The sequence below is a fragment of the Mus caroli genome, unplaced genomic scaffold (assembly GCF_978045245.1).
Source record: "Mus caroli unplaced genomic scaffold, Mus_caroli_1 scaffold_13, whole genome shotgun sequence".
NCBI lineage: Eukaryota > Metazoa > Chordata > Mammalia > Rodentia > Muridae > Mus > Mus caroli.
In genome coordinates this window covers 12,836,582-12,860,583 of record NW_028227268.1, presented here as the reverse complement: position 1 = coordinate 12,860,583, position 24,002 = coordinate 12,836,582, and the positions used below count along the sequence as shown (strand labels likewise).

Below are 24,002 nucleotides of genomic sequence, written 5' to 3'. Positions count from 1 at the left end.
GGAAACTATACTCAACAATGGGGCTCAAGAACGCAGAAAGTGAAACAAGCCTGGTGGCACAGGCCTGGGATCCCAGTTTCTCAAGAGGCTGAGACAGGAGGATCCAGTTTGGAAAATACAGTGAGACCCTGTCTCAAAACAAAAAAGTTTTTTAAAGAGCTGAGGATATAGCTCAGAATACTGGCCTACTAGGAAGAAGGGATGGGGAGAGTAGGGCTAAGAAGGGAAGGAAGGAAGGAGAGTTGGGGAGAGAGGAGGAAAGAAGGCCTTCCATGTGTGTATGAAACCATCACAATGTAATACAATATTTTGCACTATTAATATATGATAATAAAGGATTTGCAAAGATTAAGCCTGACTTGATGTGATGGATGGAAGTGGACAGGCATGGACCAGTTTTAAAGAATTAAAATCCATAAAAAACCCTGACATACCAGATATGTCAGCCTCACGTCCTGGTTAATTTTTGCTGCCCACTTTACACAACCTCGAGTCACGTGGGAAGAGGGAATCCCAGTTGATCAGACTGGCTGTGGCACATATCTGTGGGGCATTGTCATCTGGGATTGTTAATTGATAAAGGAATCCCAGCCCACTTTGGGCATCACCATTCCTAGGCAGGTGGACTTGAACTATATAGAAAGCTAGCTGAGCCTAGCCAGTGAGAAAGGCAGTCAACAGCATTATCCCTCCCTCCATGGTTTCTATCTTAGTTTCTGCCTTGATGTCCCTCAGTAACTGTGATTGGGAAGAATAAGCTGAAAGTATAAGCTTTCTTCCCAGAGTTGCCTTATGGTCATGATGTTTATCACAGCAACAGAATGAAACTAAGATACCTTATGGAATTTCCGGCATGTCCTTTGGGGAATCTGATTCACTCGGCCAAAAGGATGTCTTTCCTATTATTTTCACACCACAAATTTAGTTTAAATATGTTAACTCGGAGCTGTGTGTTATTATGTATATTAAGTTATCTCATTTGAGTGCGGCCAAAGGACCAGGATAGGCACAAAATCCCCAGTAACCACCAAGGCAAGGGCTCAAGTTACAGCAGGAGAGAACTGAAGCTATACATAGAAAAGGATATGCTTGCTTCAGTAAGCTGCAAACAAATCAATGGACCGGTAGATGGATGGATGAGAGGTGGATGGTGGATGATGGACGGGTGGATGGATGGACAGATGGATGGATGGATAGATGGATGGATGGATAGATGGAGGGAGGGATGGATGGATGGATGGATGGATGGATGATAGATGGATGGATGGATGGATGGATGGATGGATGGGTAATTGATAGATGATGGATGGATGATAGATGGATGGATGGATAGATAATGGGTGGATGATAGGTGGGTGATGGATGGATGGGTGGATGGATGAATCAAAGGTGGATGATGGATGGGTAAATAGATGAATAGATGGATGCATGGATAATGGATGGATGATAAGTGGATGGGTACGCAGGCAAATGAATAGATAATGGTGGATAATGGAAGGATGGAAAATACATAGATGGAGGACAGATAGGTAGATAAATGGAAGATGTATAGGTAGATGTAATAATGTAGAAAAAAGAGAAAATATCTCATGACTGCATTCTACTCCATTGTAAAAACTCTGTACCTTTTCATATTCTTCTAAAATCCCCTTCTTCTTGATATTCCGCTTCGCTAGATAGATGGCTGGAAAGGAAAACAGTGGCCTTTTCCATCATTGTCATACCCCAAATCCCCTTAGGGAGCCAGAAAAGATGCTCAGCCAACTAGCTTCCCCCATTCTCCCCTCCCCCTCCCCACCCCACGCCTCCAGGGATACCTCCAATACAGATGTGAGCTGACGTAAAGGTCATGGTGACAGCTAGACAAATGCCACCCAAATGCAGCAGGCAAATAAGCAGCGTGTTAGGCGAGAGCAGAGGCGTATGAGCAAGTGAGGTATTTACCGTAGTCTGTGTCTTCAGCTGGCCACTGCTGCGTGGGCCAGAAATATGGCGTCTACGAAAGCAAGCGGGAGAACCATGGTTACCTAGGAAGCTGGGAACTCGTGGACCCCTAGAACCCTACCTTAGACCTCTGTACCATTTCTAAATTCCTGATCTGGGAGGACATAAGGCCAACTAGTTAACTTTCCTGGGAAAATCTACGTCACATTACCACATAAGGTCAGGATGGAAGCTCACCTGAAATCGGTAGAGACTGCTGTCCGGCTTGAGGGTGAGATTCTTGGGGTCTTGCAAAGGATAGATATAGCCATACTTGACAATAAAGTTGCCCAGGTTCTGTGCCTCTGGGGAGAAGGAATTTCCAGATAAAAGTTAAAAATGGAAGCAAAGCAAGGATTTGTGGTTTCAGCCCGTGACCGCCAAGCTCCAAGAGAGCGTCGCATCCTTACAGCATAAGACCTGAGGCCTGGGACAGAGGTTCTTTTTTTTTAAGATTTGTTTGAGTTCTTATGTGCACCTACATGGATGGAACATAGTGTATGGGTTTGCACTCATGAGCATGTACATGTGTGTGAGTCAGAGGTCATGTCAGGTGTCTTTAGCACTCTCCACCTTTATTTTTTCAGACCAGGTCTCTCACTGAGCCTAGAGCTCACAGTTTCAGCTGGAGTGGTGGGCCTGCGAGCACACAAGACCTCTCCTGATTCACCTCCAGCTCTCAGTGCTGGGATCACAGACCTGGGCAGCCTTATGCACAACCGCTAGGAGGGGTTTGAACTCAGGTCCTCACTTTTGCAAACCAAACACTTTGCTCATTGAGCCATCTCCCCAGCCCACACCCTTCCTGCTGACTATGTTATCCACGAAGGTCCCGTCTCGCCAACTGAGATGTGCATTTCTTAGGGACTCATGCAAAGCCTCCTTTTGACTTTCCCCTTTTGTACTGCATGCATGGCAACCAGTTGGCTGCACAGGTGAAGGCCTCACCCAGGTTAGAGATCCAAAGGCGCTGGATGATCCACTGCAGAACGTCACCTCCTGCAAAACAGAGACGCATCCGATCAACGCTATAACCTCTTAACCTAGCCCGGGACCACCATGCCCTCCTCCACAAAGTCCATCTTCACTGTCTGGTGGTGGTCCTATCCCTGAGTGACCCCACCCCATTCATCCAAATAATTCAAAACAATTAATATCCACCGAGGCATGACCCCCACCATATCTATAGCTCATCCTCCACTATACGCTGTCTTTTATTTATAAGTTTGTTCAGGGTATGCTTGCTTTCTTGCTTGCTTGCCTTTTGCAGAGCATTACTAAGTTGTTCGGGCTGAATGTGAAATCACTCTATACAGTCCAGGTAATCTTGAACTCATAATTTGTTTCCATCTCCTACATAGCCGCTCTCATAGTCTTTGCCTCAGTCACTTGTATTTATCTTTTTACCGTAAAGTGGTTTAAAGACCACCACCCATCAAGTAAACAGACTGAGCCTGAGCATAAAGAAAAAAATGATTCTAGGCCAGCTAGGGTTCTGAATGGAGTTTGGACACATGGGAGTGAACCTGAACCAAGGATTGGATTTAAAGGAGGGCTGAGGGCAGGGATGGTTCTCCTGTATTCAATTCTCCAGGTATGGCACTCCAGAGCCAGACAATTCTAAATTCAAACCTTCAGGTTGCTGCGAAGGTGCTTTTATTCGAGTGGAGGAGGGAACCTATTTTAGTAACATCTTGTAGGTTGATACAAAACTTTGGAACAAAGAATGTAGGCTCCCTTTGTACTTTCGCCTTGGGCCTGGCAAATCTTCTGTTCTGGTTGGGGCACTGCACAGAGCTAAGGCCAAGTGCAACGAAAGGCAGGAGAGGCAGGCAGGGATGAGTCGAGAGAGACAGCGTCCTCAGCCACTCATGCCTGAGCATCTATGTTTATCTCAGGGTGGAGACAAGACATGTCCAAAGAAGTCTGAGGCTGCTGTGGAACCTGTGGGAGGGAGTCCTGAGCTTCGTTCCCAGCCTGAGGCCTCTGGCCTCACAACCACATGCTTTCTGTACAAGAGCAGTGGTGTCTCCAAAGAAAGATAAGATGCCCGAAACTCAACTCCCCAACTCAGACAGCACCTGTATGTAAATGGCCATGGCCGAATTCCCCACATCTTCAGCCTGATTCCCAAGGGCAGAATCTGGTCCCTGCCTGCCTGGGAACTGGCCCCCAAAGCATGCCAGAGAAGGTCACAGCTTGACATCCTATCATCTGTATCTTTGTGGCTAGCGGTCCTCCGTGATACTTCCCTCTCTGGGGGTAGAGAAAGGATATTTCTTTTACAGCCTTCCAAAGAGACCGATTATGATATCCTTATATTCCCTGGACATAATGATTTGATACAGTTGTAGTTAAGCATGAACAACCTGTCCCCACACACCCATACCTCTTCCTTAAGTATTTTGGAGGCTAAGATGGATGACCAGCCACTGTCTCCGTCAGTACCCACATGCCACGCTACTGCTTCCAAACATCCTCCATCCATCCTGTGTCTCTCAGCTTTGACTCACCCTAAGTTGGTTGCTCCAAAGCAAAATTCTTCATCTAAAATTCTGCTTAAAATACTAGGCCTGTGTGTCAACCACACCACGCCTCTCTCTTAAAGGCATGCAACTTGCAAGGCCTCAGCCTCAGGCAGACAGTAGACTGATTAGTTCTCTCTGCTGAGGAGCCCAGGGCTTTCTCATCCACTTAACTGCTTCCTGAAATAGACCAAATGAATTTACAGTGCCACCAGCATCTGCACCGAGGGGACTGTGCTGGCAGCAAGGCAGGCTGGCTGTTCAGGCTCCACAGCCGACTGTTCCCGGAAGCCCTGGCTCCTGCCATTAAAGAAGCTGCATGTACGGTTTGCTTTCATTGGCTCTCCCTTGGCAGGATGGGGGCTACTCCCTCATGGTCTGTTTCTACAGAAGGTGGAACTCAAGTGAAGACAGGGTAGATGGGCAATGTCATCCAAATCCAGAAATCACATACAACCCACACGCAAGGGAGGGAAAAAACACACACACACACACATACACACACACGGGACAAGATGGAGTCTAAGTCTCAAAGCCAGACTCAAATTCAAGGTCACTCCTGAATGGGCTCAGTACCAAGTTCTCAACCTCTTCATTGTTTCAGTACTGGAGACTGAACCTAGGACCTCACGCATGTTAGGTAAGAGTTGCACCACTAAGCCACCGCGACAGCTTGGATGATTTTATATATCTATAGTCCCATCTGTAAAATGGGTTGTCATACCTACCCCTACATTTATCCTGGGTGTTGGCAGACATAAGGGAGGGAACTGCCAACTTTCATAAGCTGTGACACATGTGCCACACGATGGGCCCTTGAGCAGCAAGCAAGCATGGCCTCTCTCATCCCTGCCGCCTTCCTCTCAGACTGGGTTTTCTGTCACCACTTTATAGTGAGAAAATGAGGGCAGGGCTGGGAAAGGGGTACTCGAGGGATTAAACCCCAGGTGTTCCACTCCTGTCTAGGGCTCTCTGTGCAGCTAACTCAGAATTGATTCACATATTCATATAACAAAGCTTTTATTAGCATCCGTATGTACCTGGTCACTCCAAGCACTGGGGTTACTGACAAGCAACCTAAGAACTTCCCACTGAAGGGTCCTCTAGTCCAGAGTTAACAAATTCAGAGCAGAAATGACAGACAGCCACCAGGATGCCTTCCAGGACAGCTGCCTCTTAAACACTGAGAAAAACCTACCCATAGGTCCCCACTTCCTGGATGCCCAGTGCTACTCTGAGTCCTAGTCTCCTATGTGTCCCTAAACTATTCTGAAACACTCCAATTCATCCCTATTTTGTCCTCAGCCAGCCAGAGTGGGTCTTCCATTAATTGTGCTAGAGAAACGCTTGGCAGGCATTACCCTTGTCTTTGACATGCCTTGTCTTGGTTTTCTCACTGTAAGGCATGAGCGGTGATCCCTGTCTGAGAGAAATGTCACAGGAGTGAATGAACCTGCACTGCTCAGGAGCAGGGCATGTGGCAGGTGGCTGATGGGTGGTAAAAGCCTGAACTATCCCTCCCCATGTCCGGTAACATCTGTAAGAAACTTGGGATAGTTATACCCACTGTCCTGGCTGGTTTTGTGTCAACTGACACAAGCTGGACTTATCACAGAGAAAGGAGCCTCCCTTGAGGAAATGCCCCCATGAGATCCAACTGTAAGGCATTTTCTCAATTAGTGATCAAGGGTGGGAGGGCCCCTTGTGGGTGGGACCATCTCTGGGCTGGTAGTCTTGGTTCTATAAGAAAGCAAGCTGAGCAAGCCAGGGGAAGCAAGCCAGTAATGAACATCCCTCCATGGCGTCTGCATCAGCTCCTGTCTCTAAGTTCCTGCCCTGTATGAGTTCCCGTCCTGACTTCCTTTGGTGATGAACAGCAGTGTGGAAGTGTAAGCTAAATAAACCCTTTCCTCCCCAACTTGCTTCTTGGTCATGATGTTTGTGCAGGAATAGAAACCCTGACTAAGACAACCACTCTGATGATTTAAAAAAGAAAAAACAGCAACACATTCAAAAGCAATCAGAAAGATGAGAGACAGCCTGTCTCTGCAACGTAAGGCACCTTGTGTGAACAAATGCATAGCCCAAGAGTGGGGGGCTGCTCAGTTGGTACAGTGCTTTGCCCACAAGCTTGGGGACCTGGGTGTTTTTGTCTGTTTGTTTGTTTGATTGATTGATTGATTGACTGTTCTGCGTTCAAAGCCAAGTGTGGTAGCAGGCACGGTGGGGAGACAAGTGGGCAAGCTCAAAGGAAGTTAGGGTCCCTGTCTCAAAAGGCAAAGTAGATAATGTATAAGGAGCAACAGCCAAGCTTGATCCTTTACATTACATGTGCAGCGGGGAGGAGAGGCAAGGCGAGGGAAAAGCAGTGAGGTCATGGGTAGGCTCACAAATCCCTGCGTCCCAGAAGCTGCCATGCCTCGCTGTGACACAAAGCATGGGTAACTGAGAAAGCAAAACGCACCCTTATGCTCACACCCAACACCACACACACACTAATGTCCCCAAGTGATACTCTGTAGTACCCTTAAACCCTCACACAAGGAGGGACTAGGGATTCCGTCTCATAGGGAAAGCTCAGGAGGGTCTGAGTGTGGCTTAGAAGGGTGAAGAAAGACAGAAGCCCTGTTTTCCAGCCAAACGGCAGTAAATATTTTAGCTTTGTAGACTTAATGCTGTCTGAGCATAGCCATATATTTCAGCGCTCTGTAGCCGGAATGGCACAGCAGCTGTAGATTACACGTAACAGAAATAAAACTTCTCTTACAAACATAGGCAGGCTGTGGGCAACTGGGCTGTGTCTTGGTTAGGTTTCTCTTGCTGTGATTAAACTCCATAACCAAAGCAGCTTAGGGAGGACAGAGGCTTATTTGATTTATATCTTATGTCATAGTCCACTGAGTGAAGCCAAGACAGGAACCTGGAGGCAGGAACTGCAGCAGAAGCCATGGAGGAACACAGCTTACTAGCTTGCTTACTAGCTTGCTACTCCTGGCTTGCTCAGCTAAGTTTCTTATACAACTCAGGACCCAGCAGTCCCCCTCCATGGGCTGAGCCTGCTCACATCAATTACTAAGTAAGAAAATGCCCTATAGATTTGCCATCAGCCAATCTGATGGAGGTATTTTCTTAATTTCTAGGTAACTCTAGCTTGAGTCAAGTTGACAATAACAAACAAAATAATAATAATAATAACAATAAAGCAATCAGGATATTATGTGTGCTCAAGTTTGCTAGACCCCCTCTGGGTTTTGTTTCAAGTCACAACCAAGACACAAGCCACATCACCTGTCATGGCGTGAGGGACACTGGTGACCAAGACTCTCTGGTTCTGCATTCTGACTCCCGTCTCTGGGTTCTGCATGTCCTTCACCAGTGCTTCAATCTGCAAGACAAAACAGGAAGAACCTGTTGAATCAAACTGTCCCAGAAGCTTTTCATAACACGAACAAGATCCCAACATGCAAAGCGGACTCAGAGGCTTCCAAGCTGGTGCAGGAGCCAGATAGACACTAAGCAGCTACCGTACAACCAGAACCAAGCCTGTGCTCTGTAGATAGAGGCCTCCCTGCCTGGGAGGCCTCAAAGAGATGGATTCTGACCCAGGGAATGTGCAGAGGCTCAAGAGAAGACTGCCCTCAACAAGAAAAATGTTGATGGACAGAAAAATGAGAGAAAACCGCAAGCAGAGGCGGTGGGGAGGCAGTGCCCATGACTTTGAGAAATGAAAGAGATGAAGTGGGAATGGCAGGCAGAGACCAGGTTGGAGTAGACTTCAAATGCTGCTCCTGAGTTAGATTTTGGAACAGCAGCTGTTACTGGAGAGCAGTGTGTCTCCACATCACAAAGACAAGGAGAGAAAAAATGGTTTCCCAAGGTAGAAAAAGGGTGAAATGGTCCCTGATCCACTCAGAGTTGCTGCAACCATGGAGGAAGGAAATCAAAGGGTTTCCTCCCCTGTGGCCACCCCCTCAAGCTGTCCCAGTATAACAGTGGATGAGCCTCTGAATCAACTAGAATGGGTCTGGTAGTGAGAATTATGGAATTTTTATTTCTTTAAAACACACACATACACAGAAAGAGAGAGAGAGAGAGAGAGAGAGGTACAGAGACATAAACAGAGAGACAGAGACAGACAGAGCAATATTATAGGAATTTGTGTGTGTGTGTGTGCGCGCGCATATATATATATGTATACATATATATATATATATGTATGTATGTATGTATATATATATATATATATATATATATATATATATATGGAGAGAGGGAGAGAGAGGGAGAGGGAGAGAGAGAGAGAGGGAGAGAGAGAGAAATATTGTAAGAATCCCAGTTATAAGGATGTGGGGCTGTTTTGCACTGTCCGAAGTGGCTGACTATGATTTGCCCAGTGCTCTAGCATAGGCATGGTTTTGCCAGTTGTAGATAGTTTCTGTGATTGTGTGTTATTTGGAGTTCTGGGAGCTTTTCAGGAAATCTATAAATGCTAGGGCCTGGAGAGGCAAGCTTGGTGGTTACTGGTCACTGGGGGTGAGGGTTGGTTGTGGTTTGTTAGTAGTCATGCTCAAAGAAGAAATAAGAAGAAAGAAATTAAGACTCAGGATCTCTCTCTCTCTCTCTCTCTCTCTCTCTCTCTCTCTCTCTCTCGATAGTGATAATAAAGATGGGTGGGGAAAAGAAGACCCCACAAAGTACCAAAGACCAGCTACAGGTTTCTGGATCCTTTTCTCATCTTCTCCTCTAATATTCCAAGAGGCCTACCCTGACCCTCCTACTCAAAGCTGCAACTTCAGCACCCTCAGATCTCCCGACCCCTGGTTGCTTTTCTATAGCACTCAATATCTAACACACAGAGCAATTTACTTCAGTCTATTATTTATTAGGTTGTCTCCCCTTTGCACCTGCAAATTCAGCTCTTGGAGGCTGGTTTTTCTCTATGGATGCTTCCTGCTGTATTCCAAATGCTTGGAGTGTCTTATATAGAGATGGTGCTAAGCAAGCACTAGACACATACGTTAATAAGCAAACAAAGGCAGTGTGAGGAAGATGGAAAGGAGATGGGGCTCCAGAAACTCTGATAAAGTGAAAACTGGTCACATTTGCAGTGTTCAGATAGTTGAGTGAGAGAGGCTGGTAATGATGCCAAGGTTTGGGTCCTAGCTGACCAGATCAGTTAGTTAACAGAAAAAGAAAAATCCCCCCCCCCCCCCCGCAAATAGCCAGGAATGTAGTTCAGTATTAGAGCATTGCCTAGTATGATGGAAGTCTTGGTTTCAACCCCAGTGCACAGATGGGAAGTAGAGAGAAGAGAGAAGAAGGAGCCATGAAGAAAGAGGGAGAGAGATGGGGAAAGACATGAGAAACACATCACTTCTGCATTGGCATGATTACAGAGGGCTGCTGAGAGACTCACACTGTGTGAAGATGACTGCCCCAAATACCTAAAAAACAAGAGTCAGGAGACAAAAAGGTAATGAATAGCCAGGAGAGTGTAGAAGCCAAAGAAAAATGACCAACAGTCCAAGGAAGCCGGAAACTTAGGAAGAGAAGACATCACAGGGAGATTACCTTAGCCTCACGTTTGTTTAAAACTCTTTCATCTTCTGCATGGCAGTACACGCCTATAACTTATGCCTGTATCCGAGAAATAAACTAAAGCAACACTTCAAGTTCTAGGTCAGTCATAGCTGCGTGGTGAGACCCTGTCCCAGTAAAACTTAAATGGGAGGCCAGGAAAACAGCTTAGCAAGGAAAGACACTTGCTGTGCACGTGTGGAGGTCTGGCTTTGAGCCTCAGACCCCTCATAAAGGTGGGTGGAGAGGACTCCGCAAAGTCATCTCTGACGTCTGTGTGTGCACGGCAGCACACATACCAAACACCCCCAACACACAGGCACACACGTAACAAATAACATGTTTACAGTTCTCAAAGCCAACGCAATAATATTTCCCACAGAATATGGTGACACATGACAACAACCCTAGCACTTGGAAGATGAAGTCAGTAGGGTGGCTACAAGTTTGAGACCAGCCTGCTCTACAAAGTGAGTTCCAGGCCAGCCAGGGTTTCATTGTAGGACTTTGTCTCAAAAACAAAAACAAAAACATGCAACAACAAAAGCAGCAAAATAATATTTCTACTTGAAAAAAAACTAAATGGAAATAAAACAGGTGAGATAGTTTTAAGCAGAATAGATGTTTTATTATGTGCAAAAGAAATTACCTAGATTGTTTCTATTGCCATTTGTTTATGGTTGATCCTAAGTCTCATGTCCAGGGATCCTATGTCTCGAATGTCACCTCCTCAGGAAGTTCCCATTAATAGGGAGACTACCACAGTCCCTCACTTGACCATCAACACTTTCAGAGGTCATCACTGTTTAACAAGAAGGTATATCCCTGGGGAATGCTGGGAAACCAAAGTGGTACGTCATAGGCCTAAGATGGCACAGATGCAGTCATCTCTCTATCCTCTGGGATGATATTGCAAGATCCCAGATGTTAAAGCCACAGATAGGACTGCATTCAGGATATGTTAATTTATCCTAAACATACATCAGAGTGATAAACCTTAACTTTTATATGATGCACAGGAAGTACTCTGACTTGCATCTGGTTTGGATCTGAAAAGTCCCCCCAAAAATGAATGTGTTGAAGGCTTGCTCCCCAAGTCTGAATAGCAGTAGGGCTTTGAGGAAACAATTGGGTCATGAGGATTCTGACCAGTGGGTTAATCCATCTAGGAGGTGATACTCTGACAGACTATTGGGAGTGATGTAAACTTAGAGGGAGGGTGGGAAGGAGTTGGAGAGGGTAGCATCCTTGGAGATATGTCCCAGCAAGCTACATCATTCTGTCTTGCCTTCCACTCCCTCTCCCCCACTCTCTTCTTTCCTACTCCCCATTTATAAAGTTTGGACTGAGGTTGATCCCAAGTTAGCAATGGAGAGAATTGAAGCTGCTGATAAGGAGAAGATGCTGTAACAAGATCCAGTGACGACCAAGTCTAAAAGATCATGTGAACACAAGCCCTTTAGAGGGCTAGGGAGGCAGCGCTCCCAGGGTGAATCTTACAAAACACACAGAAGGTGGAAAACAGGGAGGTGAGATGGAAGATACAATGTCTCCAGGCTAACGGGCAGCTAGACCACCTGGTTCAGGAGCTGAGCCAACAAATGAGAACAAAGAACCCCCTTTATCTTTCTCTGGCCCACAACTCTATCCTGAAGTTGAAGAGTAAAAAAATAAAATAATGACTGCCCTGAGAACATGGGCCCCGGCCCCGGGCCAGATGGCCTCATTCCCCGGAACTTTTGGGGAAAACAACCACAAAATGTTTCAATGTCCCAGGTACCTTGAAGTAAATATCCACCCCTAGACTTACCCTATTTCCTCTCCTATCCTCCCCCTAGGTTCTGGTTTTTGCCTTTATAAGCCTGCTGGAAAATAGGGTTGGGGTCAGACTCCTCTACCCCTGCGTGGTGTATGGGTCTCGACCTCAGCATGCTGGTTTGTGTGCCATTAAAACCTTGTGTGTTTGCAGCAAGCTTGACTGTTGTGGCTTTCTGGGCTCGCTATCCCTGAGACTTGAGTGAGGGTCTCCCTTCGGGGGTCCTACAAAGTCTGTGAGCTGCACACACTTGGACATCCATGCCCTCACGACTAGCCTATACCCATCTTCAATAACACCCAAAGCAGGCAACTCCTCAGTTACTAGCTTCTTCTCGATTTAGCAAACCTGATATATCACAACACCTCCAACACTGTGCAGCCCTTTTGCACCTTGAAGATGCTTGTGGTCAGAAGCCAAATGAACCCCAGATTCTCATCTCCCTCCTCCTGGGAGTCCCTTTTCTCTTAACTGAAGAACTTGGGGATGCTCATTTGAGCTTTTTTCTAAACTGGGGGCCATGGCATCATGTGTCTCACTAATTTATATGGTTTGATAGAAGCTTGATATTAAGCTTTATAGGGAGAGGTGTGTATGTCTCTCTCTCTCTCTCTCTCTCTGTGTGTGTGTGTGTGTGTGTGTGTGTGTGTGTGTGTGTGTGCATGCATTATACATATAAAAACATATAGGCTGAATATCCCCTATCCAAAATGCATGATACCAGAAGTGTTTTGGATTCCAGATCTGGGGACATACATGGTACGTCTCAGAGAAAGAAACCTGTTATGTCTAAACATGAAATTCATTTTTGTTGTATCTACTGCTTGACATGTGTCCAAAAGAAAATTTCATGCAGTATTTTAAATTATTTTTCACATGAAATAGGGTGTGTATATATGTGTGTGTGTGTGTGTGCATGTATGCGTGTGTGCGTGTGGACTTTTTTGATTGTGTATCAGGTAGATACTCTGCAGGCTTCCCATTCTGAAGTGTTTGATTTCCGGCTTTTAGATTGTTTTGATTAGAGCATGAGCTGCCATGCTTACATCCATTTATATTAGCAACATGCATGCAATTAATGCCTCTGTGCAACTCAGCAACTGATCGGTTTAGACATCTGTGGGTGAAAACCCAACCCCCATCACTGAAACAAATTCAGGTACTTGTTGAGCACTGGGAAGATACAAAAGATTGAAAGATATACCCCCAGTCCTCAGACATACACCCCCAGTCCTCAGACATATAACCCAGTCCTCACAGATACACCCCCAGTCCTCCGCCATTACCCCAGTCCTCCAACATTACCCCAGTGCCCAGAGAGTGGTATGAAAATTAGTTAACTAACATGAAAACAAGGAATCTGGGTGCCAAGAGAGCTCAGTCCAAAATTCTGCTCCAATACAGACTTGAGAAATCTTAAACTGTGAAATCTGGGGGTCAGGTGGCATAGCTCAGTGGAAGAACACGCAGGTAGCATGCACGGAGCCCTTCGCTCTACACCCAGAGTACAAACGAAGAAACAAAGAGCTGAAGCTGAACATTTCATTGATTCGTTCGAATCTCCATAAACAAGCGCTTAAGGCCCCGTATCGTCATGGGGAGGCTGTGAAGATTAAGCGTGAGATTAAGCATTAAGATGGAAGCATTAAGATACACCATAGCACGTATGAGACCAAAATTACACACTGAAGTATAAATAAAGTCAAGGCTTGTGGTATTAGAAGCCAGAAGGGGAAGGTGACTAAAAGAATCCTCAAACCTCCGTGAGGAGGGTGGGTAGAATTGCCCTTGGTCGTGAGAGCTGGGCTGTACTCCCACAGGGGGATGGTGTGGAAGAGTGCCGAGCCTCTCTCTACACGGGAAGCAGGGAGACTGACACTCGAACTCTGATGCCCACAATAGACAGTGAAAGAGACACTGTTCAGAGAAGTTAAAACTGAACTTTAAGGATGCCCCGTGTGATCCAGCCATCCCACCCCCACATGTTCAGGTAAAGAAGCTGAAACCGGGACCTTGAGAAGGATCTGCATTCACAAGTTAACCTCTTCATTGATCACAATGGCCAAGATTCGGGGAGAATGGGTGTGGCCATAAACAGTGAAGAGGTAAGTAATGTTTTACACACACGCGCACACACATGCACACACGCACACACACACACGCACACGCACACGCACACACACACGCACACACACACACACACACACACACACACGCACACACACACACACGCCCGAAGAAGACAAGTCTGCAATATTCAAAGATACAGATGAGCAATGCAGACCAAATTCACTTTGGGAGAGGAATAATTCAGACGCAGAAGTAGACAGAGGGCTCATACAAAAGGCTGTTTCAAGGCAAAATCCGCTTAAAGAATGCTGGTTGCCGGATTTGGGGGGAGCAGGCTACGAGGAAAAGGGGGGATTTGCTCATTGAGAGGTATAAAATTTCAGCTAATGGGATTTCCTAGAAACATGCTGTACAATATTGGGTTGATTTGGGGGTGGGGGTGTTGGGTTTCTTTTTGGTTTTTGTTTTTCAGTTGATAATGCTGGGCCATACATTGAAAACTCTAAGTTAGATCTCATGTTAAGTCTTAGCACAATAAAATAAAATTAAAATGGAAAGAGAGAGGCTAACCCAGTTGCGGTAGAGGTTAAAGAACATTCAGGGAAACCCTGAACTGAAAGTTCTACCTGCTGCCTCCCACACAGCCACCTTGCCTTAAAGCTGGAGGGCTCCCACCTTCTCAAGGGTGTGGGCGCTGTCCTCATTCAGCACCGAGAGGTACTGGGTAGTATTCATCTTTGTCACAAAACTAGCATTTGCAGCTAAGCCACCATCTAGGATCCAGGCTGGGATGAGGTGTGTGGCCCCGGCCACTCACACACACACACACACACACACACACACACACACACACGAGCCAAAGGTCAGCCTGAAGCTGAGACCCAGCAGCTCCAGGAACTCCCATCGACTAATTCATGTCTGTCTGCAAAGAACCTTTCCCAGTGCACAGTTCCATCAGGAACGGAAATTGCATTTCAGGGTCTGGGCATGTGGGTCACCCCATAAAGTGCTAACCACAAAACCACACAGAGGAGGACCCAAGGTCAATGCCCACTACCACCACACATGGAAAACTCCGGGCATAATCCATGTAATCCCAGAGCTGGAGCGGAAGATCCCTGACCTATTCTAATTGGTGAACCCCAAGTCCTAGTGAAAGGCTTGTCTCAAACACAAGGTGGGTGGTTTCTGAGGAATAGCACCCAAGCTTGACTTCTGGTCTCCATACACATATGCGTATATACAAACACATTTGCAAATACACACGTACACACATTCTCACACACATACAGCTTCAGTATTTTGGGCCTTCTGTGAGATAAGAGCTTAAAAATGTCTCAGGTCAGAGGTCACCCATGGGGTCAAGTAGCAGAGACCCCAGTAGAGGCTGGAGATGGAGTTGGGTGACACCTGCAGCCAGGGAGCTGGCCAAGGGACCAAAGATGCTATGTGGACAGGAAGGAGTGAGTATATGCACGTGCGCACCTGTGGAGGCTGGAGGACAACCTTGGCTCTGGTTCCTCAGGCCACCGCCTTGCTTTTGAGGGTCCCTCATTCAGCAAGCTGGTTGAGTACAGCGTCTGTGGGTTCCGCCTGTCTGTGCCTCCCCTCCACAGGGATTACAAATGTGCACTACCACACAGGGTTGTTTTTTTTTTCAATATACATGGGCTCTGGACATTTTACTGGGTTATCTTCTCTACCCTCAAATTTGTTTTTGTTCGATGAAACAAAGTTGTTTCGTGCAAATGAGGGCCCATATATTGGAGAAGAGACCGGATCCCACCTTAAAAGTTAGAAACCATGAGAAAGTCAGCAGATTTAATTCCTTGTCTTTGCAATTAAAAAAAAAAAACTAGTTATTAAGAATTTGAAAATAACCTTCAGAGGAGGAATAATGAGAGTTATTTTAAAAATTACAATGAGGGAGTCAGATTTCTTTCTAACAGGTGTGTCAGCCTTCACAAAAAGGAGAAGCATGTGGGATGGGGGTTCATCACACTCACCTCGACGAACATTGTGAGGGAGTCAGCACACTGGGATTCCTATCAATTTTTCTCAGGCTTTTCCCCCCATAAATCCCTCTGAGGGGGGTCTCCCCAGTCACTTAAAACTGATGGGATTCTAAGCTCATGGCGCCATCTCTGAGAGACTCTTATAGTCTGAAAACTGTTCCCCAGATTCATATAGCAACCTCAGTATCTCTGAAGACGGTGTTTTTGAGAAGCAGAGGGGTCTTGAAAAGAGCGAATATCGGTAAGAGCCAGGTGCAGGAGTGGGGATGGGGTGGGATACGCATGCAATCCTACCCGTTGCTTGATGGGCAGAGGCCAGAGACTCAAACAGTCAACACTAGCCTGAATTACACAGCAAGAACCCCGTATTAAAAAACCAAGAGCTGGTCTGGCAAGAAGGCTCGGTGAGTAAAGGTGCTTGCAGCCAAGCCTACCACGCGCTGGGAGCCACATGGTAGAAGGAGAGAACTGGCTCCCAAAAGCTGTCCTTCAACTTTCACACATGTGTGCCGGGGTAAGTGCACATCCACAAATAAACTAAAAAAGTGAGATTTCCAAGAACGAGTATTTTTAATGGAAAAAAACAAACCAAGAGCCAGTGGTAGAGCATGACCTAGCGTTCATAAAACCTTGAGTTCAATCCCCAGGGACACCACCCTATACACACACTCATACACAAGCATGCAAACACACACGCACACACACACACACACACACACACACACACACACACACACACGGCATCATTTAAGAAGAGGATTAGACCCTAGTTGAGATGATAATGTGAGGACAGAGAACAGCTATCTACAAACCAAGGCATGAGGCTTCTCAGAAACCCATCCCTGCCAAGGGCTGAACTCAGATTTCCATCTCAGGGACTATGAGAAAGTGTGGTTTTTTTGTTATTAAGACCACTCAGCCTGCCTGGGACTTCTGCTGTAAACTTTCACACTACCCACCAACCCTGGTAAAGGATGGCTACAACCATGCCCACTCTGCCCCCAGGAAGACCAGCATTCAGTTCCTCTCAAGACAAAAAAATCAGCCGGGTTCCCAGGCAACACAAAAATGCCATAAAACCAGGCCCTGCTGGCCCCTGGATGACCCCGTGTTGGCCTCCTAGATGCTTATGCTCCAGGCTGAAACTTGACTCTGGGTGAGCTAAGGACCCACACAGTCTCTAAGGGATCAGAAGAGATGGCTTTGATGGCTCCGACATCCCACCTACCACACCCACGCTGCTCCCCAAATTAAGGAGCTGTCACTCATAGTGGAAGATCTCAGCGGCTGGAATTTTCCTTAACACTGGAGAAGGCTCCCAAGGGGACAGTCATAATTAGTGATTTCCTATATCGAAATGGGGCAAGTGACCCAAAACCACATGGTTGTTTTTCTAATGGAGGCACTTGTGACCTTGCAAATAAGCCATGGTCAGCTCAACTCAATGGATTAAAGACATACTAGACTCTGTGCCTGGCCACTACATGGTGGTCTTGCCCCAAAATCTGCTCTCTCAACTCTATTCTTAGCTCAGCAAGGCACTGCAGGCATCCCCAGCTAAGGACTGTGGCTACATTCTGCTTTTGTGTCTTGCACATCTCATACCTGGCCACTAAATCCTATCCCATTGGGAAGTCCTCCGACCCTCTCTGGACTACAGTCTCTGCCTTGGTTGGTCCACAGAAGTAAGTGTGTTCTTTCAACTCATCCTCCTAAGTGATGAGTTTAGCATCCACTCGCCATGACCATACCACCCCTTAAATTAAGGGAGAATGCCCTGTGGACATTTTGAGTGTGGACATTATTCGTTGGGGATCTTCCCAATGCTAGGTAGATTATTAATTAGCATTCCATTGCCAGTAAGATTCCCCGCCGGGTACCTATAATATATACAATTGTTGCCCAGTGTCTCCAGAGGCTATTGTTTCAAATATATATTCAAACCACCTAACAAGTTCTTCTAGAAAGAGTAACTCTTGGGTGTATTGTAGCTTAAGTGGTAGGGCACCTGCCTGTCATGCATGAAGCCCTGGCCCTAATTCCCAACACCACATTAACTGAGTATGGTGACACACATCTTCAATATCAGCACTTGGGAAGTAGAGGTAGGAAGCTCAGAAGCTCACAGTCATTCTCCACTGCATAGGAATTTTTAGGCCAGCCTGGGATACATCAAACCCTGGCTTGGTATCAGCAATTTCCAAGAAGCAGCCAGTATCAAGAAGCTCTCGTGGTCTCATCAGAACCACCCCTGTAGCATGTAAACTAACCCACAGCATTCATCCCTGGTTTTAAAAAACATCAAACGGCAGCTCATCAAATGCAGAAAGCATCAGATCTTCACCGCATCACCTGAGGCTTTCCAGCGTCAGCCTTTCTTACCTCTGGCCTTCGCATCCACCCACCTCTACAACCCCTCCCGCCCTCTCTCTGCCTCCTGATCCAGACTTCCATATTGACAGGCTATCCTACATGTATGTATTTTATATCAGCCTAAGATGTTGCCCATCTTCCCCTCCTCCTGGAAAAACATCAATGATTTTTCATAACTCAGTTACAAGCCTCCTTGAGCAACCTTACTCCTCTGATCCTGAGCACAGCATACACAGCATACTTCTCCCACACTGGGCACATCCCTCAACAATGCCTCACAACCACATACCGTGTCTCTCACGGTTTACCCAGTATGCATTACCCACTGGACTCCAAGCTCCTTGGTGCACCTGGCACCTGGCACCCAGCGCTGCATTTTGTATACCTAATAAAAAGGATGACATGGGAGAGTGATTCCCTCCCTCTGCACCAAGTCTTCTTAACACCACTGCTTCTCAATTGCTTTCTAAGCAGAAGGGAGATACCATAAGCGACACAGAGAAGTCAAGTCACCTAAAAGAGGGCTCCTTCCGATGACATCAAGAAATCCCCAGGGCACTGAAGCTAAAATGGCCAGGATAGTGACCATGTTACCATTGAGATATGTGGACCAGCACCAGAGTAAGGGTCTATGGCGCCAATGCTCCTCAGTTTGTCATGTGTCACCAGCTAATTTTATAGTAAAGCCCTGGCAGGTGGGTCACTACCTTTTGGTTACACTTGTCTTCTTGAGCCAAGATCTCACACTCACTATGTAGCTGTAACAGCTAGTTTTTATGTCAGCTTGATACAAGGTAGGGTCATTTTAGAAGAAGGAATCTTTTTATTATTATTGTTAGTTAGTTAGTTAGTTTGTTTGTTTGTTTGTTTTGGTTTCTCGAGACAGGGTTTCTCTGTGTTGTCCTGGCTGTCCTGGAATTCACTCTGTAGAGTGAATGCTGGCCTTGAACTCAGTAGAAGAAGGAATCTTAATAAAGAAAATGCCTCAATTAGGATTAGCCTGTAAACCAGCCTATAGGGCATTTTCTTGATGGAGGATTAATATGGGAAGGCCCAGCTTACTGTAGGCAGTGGCACCACTGAGCTAGCAGTCCTGGATGCTATCAGACATCAGGCTGAGCAAGCACTGGGGAACAATTCAGTAAGCAGTGTTCCTTTGTAGCCTCTGCTTCACTTCCTGCCTCCGGGTTTTGGCCCTGACTTCCCTCAATGATAAACTGCTACCTAGAAGTATAAGATAAAACAAACCCATTCCTCCCCAAATTGCTGAGCTTGAGGTGGAGGTCTGTGATGGAAACACTTTGACTCACAGGAGACAAGGTCCTACTGAGCAGCATCGGTCTCCCGCCTTTGAGAAGAGCCTCCATTTCCAGAGTGTCTGGAGTAATGGGGCAGGTACAGGAGACCCTTACATTGACTTGCTGGACTCGGGGGGAATGAAGATAGCTTATTATCCATCTGGCTCACCACCGTGGTCATCTTAGCTTACAATCAGCCACATCATTTGTCTGTTCTAAACTTTGCAATGATTCCCTAGGGTGGGTAGGGGATCAAACTGCCTTCAAGGCATTCTGAGGGCTCATGATTGTCTCCCCTGCTCCCTCTACCTTTCTGCCTGTTTCTTGTGCTTTAAAATATGTCTACTAAGGGCCAACAGACCCTCAGACTCACCAGATCCCCTGTGTCTTGGCACTTCCATACCTTGGCTCATGTTGTCCTCTCTTCCTGCAGTCTCGTCTATCTGTCCCACCCTACCTCCTCCCTTCCCTCCTCTGTCTCTCTCTCTGTCTCTCTATCTCTGTGTGTTTGTCTCTGTCTCTCTCTCCCTCCCTCCTTCTTCCTTTCTCTGTCTCTCTGTATATCTCTGTGTTTGTCTCTCTCCTTCCCTCCTTCTTCTTCCCCCTCCTTCCTCTCTATCTCTCTCTATATATATCTCTCTGTGTGTCTCCCTCCCTCTCCTCCCTCTTCCTCTTCCTCCTCCTCCTCCTCTTCTCTCTTTCTCTCTCCCTCCCTCCCTCCCTCCCTCTCCTCCCTCCTCTTTCTCCTCCTCCTCCTCCTCCTCCTCCTCCTCCTCCTTCTTCTTCTCTCTCTCTCTCTCTCTCTCTCTCTCTCTCTCTCTCTCTCTCTCTCTCTCTCTCCCTGCCTAGACTCCCCCATTTATCCTTCAGTTCTCAGACCCATGTCCCCCAAGCATGCAGGCCTCCTCACAACCCCCTCCCCCTCCCACATCAGAAGAACACTCTGATCGTTGTATCACACTTGCCATGCCTGTGTTGTTTCCAGGTTCCACCTATGCTCGTGTGCCTGGCAAGTCACTTAACCTCTCTGAGCCTCAGTATCCTTCTCTGTAAAGGACAATAGCGACTGACAAAACAAGACAATGCACACAAAGCCCTGCCCACCTTGGACACTGATGGAGTGGAGAATAGTACCTCACCTGGGTCTGCATTCTGCTGGTCCAGGCCTTTTTCTGAAAGCCTGGTTACTAACTCAGGTGGATAACTGCTGAGGACTTTCTACCATAGGCTCCTGAGGTTCTGTAGACCTCTGTTCTGTCCTCTGACCTACAGGGTTCTGTGATCCAACTCAAGACCCCAGTGGGCACAGATGGGAAGCAGACAGGATCCTTACCAGGACAAAGCATCTAGGAGAACAATACTGTGGGTGAGGAGGACACAGTCTGTAGATCCAGAGAGGGAAGTTGCTCTCCCCATGGAGTCAGAAGGAAGCCTGCTTCACAGAGGAGCGGGAGTTTGGCAGAGGGGAAAAAGGATATTCCTGGAAAAGCATGGGGTCCTAGAGAAAATGAGGACATTCTGAGTGACAGCTTAGGGTGGCTGGCCTGCTTTGTTCTTCTCCTTGGAGGGCAGGAGTAGGAGGTGAGTAAGAGGAAGAGCCAGGGAGATGGTGGAAACTGGGCCCCGAGCAACCAGGCTGCAAAGGGTGGACAGTGTCCTGTGCATCTAGGAAGCCAATGGGGCCGGGGGTTGGGGGGAGCATCCTATGAGAGCGCTCACTCAGCGTGGGAAAGAAAACCAATGTGTATGAAGGGTGTCAGGGAGGAGGGGAGAGGCAGTGAGGACCATGAAGTAGGGTGAATGCAGAGGCTGTATAGAAGAGGAGGTTTGGCTGGGAGTAAAGGGGAGATGGGATAGATGGGACTGGACAGGGTGAAAAGGGGGAGGCTGGGGTGGAGGTGAGGGGGGCTGAGGTAGAGGTGAGGAAGGTTAGGATGGAGAGCATCAGAGGACAGGCTGGGGAGGAAGGGAGAGGGTCTGAGGAGGAGCTGAGGAAGATTGTGTGGAGGTACAGCATGCCAGGGGGGTGGGGGGGGAGGATGCTGGAGAGCAAGACACCACTCAGAAGGCCAAGGGAAAGGATGTATGGGAGTGATAAACACTCGAGTGCTCCAGGTAGGTGCTCTAAGCTCCAAGCCAGGGGCGTCCTGCATGGCAGGAGAAGACCAGCCTAGACACAATCTGAAAATGACGTTCGACTTTGGACCACCAGACTTGGGCAGCCTCCTGTCCTTTCAGGAGCTGGGAGCTGCACTGTCTACTCTCCTGAGTGAGACAATGTTCCCTTCTGTTTAAGGCATGGCCCTTACATCTCTTCTACCTGGCTTCTCGAGGAGATGACCAGGTGTGACGAATGTCCTGGTGTGCCCAGGTCTGTCCAGCTTTTAACATCTTGTAGATTAGGACACTTAGTCACCAACTGTACCCAGTTGCTAAGCTCCAGGGGCTCAAGGCAGGGAGGGCCCAGCTTGTCACCGAACATCAGGCTAATTCCCCTCAACAGGATAATCCTATGAAAAGTGGCATGAGCCAGAGGTAGGGCAGACAAGTGACCTGGGACTTAATCCTGTGAGTGTCTCTTCCCACACTTTCTAACTTAAAAGCCCAGAACTAAATGAACCACTTTGTCCCCAAACACGTCAGCCCATAGGTACATTCCACCTCCCACATGTCCATCGGGAACGGACACCCTGTTCTGGCCATTAGCCATCGACAAGAAACGGTTCTAACTATACAGAAAACAGATTGCCATCCTGGGATCAGGGGAGGCTCTTGATCCCACAAATCACATTTTCCTGGTCTTTTTATACACACAGGCATACACACACTTAAAAATCCTGCTGTTTAGTATTGGGGGAAATGTTCAAAATGTTCATTTAATAGCCGATTCCTTGTAACAATATCGGCTGTCTCAAATCACCGCGCAGCTTCAAGCACCCTCCTGAGTAACAGGTTGTTTTTGGCCTGCAGCAGACCATCACGGCTGCCTTTGAATTCTCCACTACAAACAGTTTACGCGAAAACCCAATCATTATGGTTTTTAAATACAACACATAGAGCCACACAGAAGTCATTTAGTAAAATTGGGCAGCACGGATCGACCTAGATGGACGCCCTCTGCCCCTGCCCAATCTTCCCTTGGGCACTCCACATACTGGGTCCCCGCCCACTTGCCAGGGTCCAGGTGGGGATTCCCAGGGTACCTTTTGGAGAAATGCCATCCTCGGCCTGTACTGCTGGCCTTGGTGTCGGATCGTCATTCTGGACCCTGGATGAATTCACGACCACAACACGAATGGGAGCGAAAGGGGAAACCCCCAAGTTCACAAGCCAGCCTGGTCCGCCCCAGCCTGGGCGTAGACCGGGAGGCACAGAGAGCGGAGCGCGCAGGGCCCAGAATACCGCCCGCCACCCCTCGACTCTCCCTCGCACCCGCCGACATGCAAAGCAGCTGGAATTCGCGCCAACCAATCAGCGACCAGCGCCGCGCGCTCATTAGCATGCACTGCGCGGGCTCCCACCTGCCACCAGGGGGCGGCGTCCGGCTCCACCTGGACCAAACCTCAGGTAGGAAGGCCGGATCAGGGATGCTGAAACTAGAGCATCTGCCCCAAGGTGTGTGAGCCTGTTAATCTCTTTATATACAGAAGTGAGACAGAGCACAGTGGGAAAGGAGCTTTCCGACGCCAGCTTGCAGGAGAGTTGGGCATCTTTGGGTAAGTCAGCGCTAAGAATTTCTTTATGAGAGAAGAGAAAATTTTAAACAGTTTCATGGTACCCAATAGAAGTGTCCATGAAGCTTCTAATAGATAAGTGAGCAACGCTGTGATTGTTCCTAGATAGATATTTAAGATAAAAAATACCAGATGTAGACTTTTATTAATTGGCCTAACAAATAGACTAACTGGTAAGATGTTGGTTTCAAGAGAAGAAAAAGTGAAGAAGCCCGTAGACACTCTTTAGCTAACTGTGTGCCCTTAGGCAAATTGTATTTTACTTCTAATTCCCGATGCTTGTATTTGTTTGTCTTTAATAGACTCTTAAAGGAACTTTTAAACTGACCTAAAAATTGGGCAGATGGGACAGAGTAGAGGCCTCCAGAGTGCCCCACCCGCTCCACACATTCATAACTCCCCTCCAGGGTCAACCTGTCTGGGGAGATTGGTATGTGTCACCAATTGATGGGCCTATATTGGCATATATCCAGAAAAAAAAAAGGATGAACCTCCACTTAGTCTACACAAGCAGGATAGATATACAATGTAGCATCTCACATGTTTAAGTTGAAAAAGAACAAAGGGATTTGCCTTAGTGGTGTTCAGTCAACTGGTATACCTTTAGGGTA

General features: G+C 47.1%; 1 protein-coding gene across 1 annotated transcript in view; it reads right to left on the bottom strand.

The window, feature by feature from the left end:
* Nucleotides 1-23,089, bottom strand: part of Rgs9 (regulator of G protein signaling 9) — a 70,528-nt gene extending 47,439 nt beyond the window's left edge. Inside the window, exons 1-6 of the mRNA XM_021175698.3 lie at nucleotides 22,861-23,089; nucleotides 7,797-7,893; nucleotides 2,932-2,982; nucleotides 2,182-2,288; nucleotides 1,945-1,996; nucleotides 1,626-1,684 (exon numbers count right to left, since the gene is read on the bottom strand). Coding sequence (XP_021031357.1) covers nucleotides 1,626-1,684; nucleotides 1,945-1,996; nucleotides 2,182-2,288; nucleotides 2,932-2,982; nucleotides 7,797-7,893; nucleotides 22,861-22,917 — 423 coding nt within the window. The 5' untranslated portion in view covers nucleotides 22,918-23,089. The remainder of the gene's footprint in view (nucleotides 1-1,625; nucleotides 1,685-1,944; nucleotides 1,997-2,181; nucleotides 2,289-2,931; nucleotides 2,983-7,796; nucleotides 7,894-22,860) is intronic.
* Between the last annotated feature and the right edge of the window lie 913 nt (nucleotides 23,090-24,002).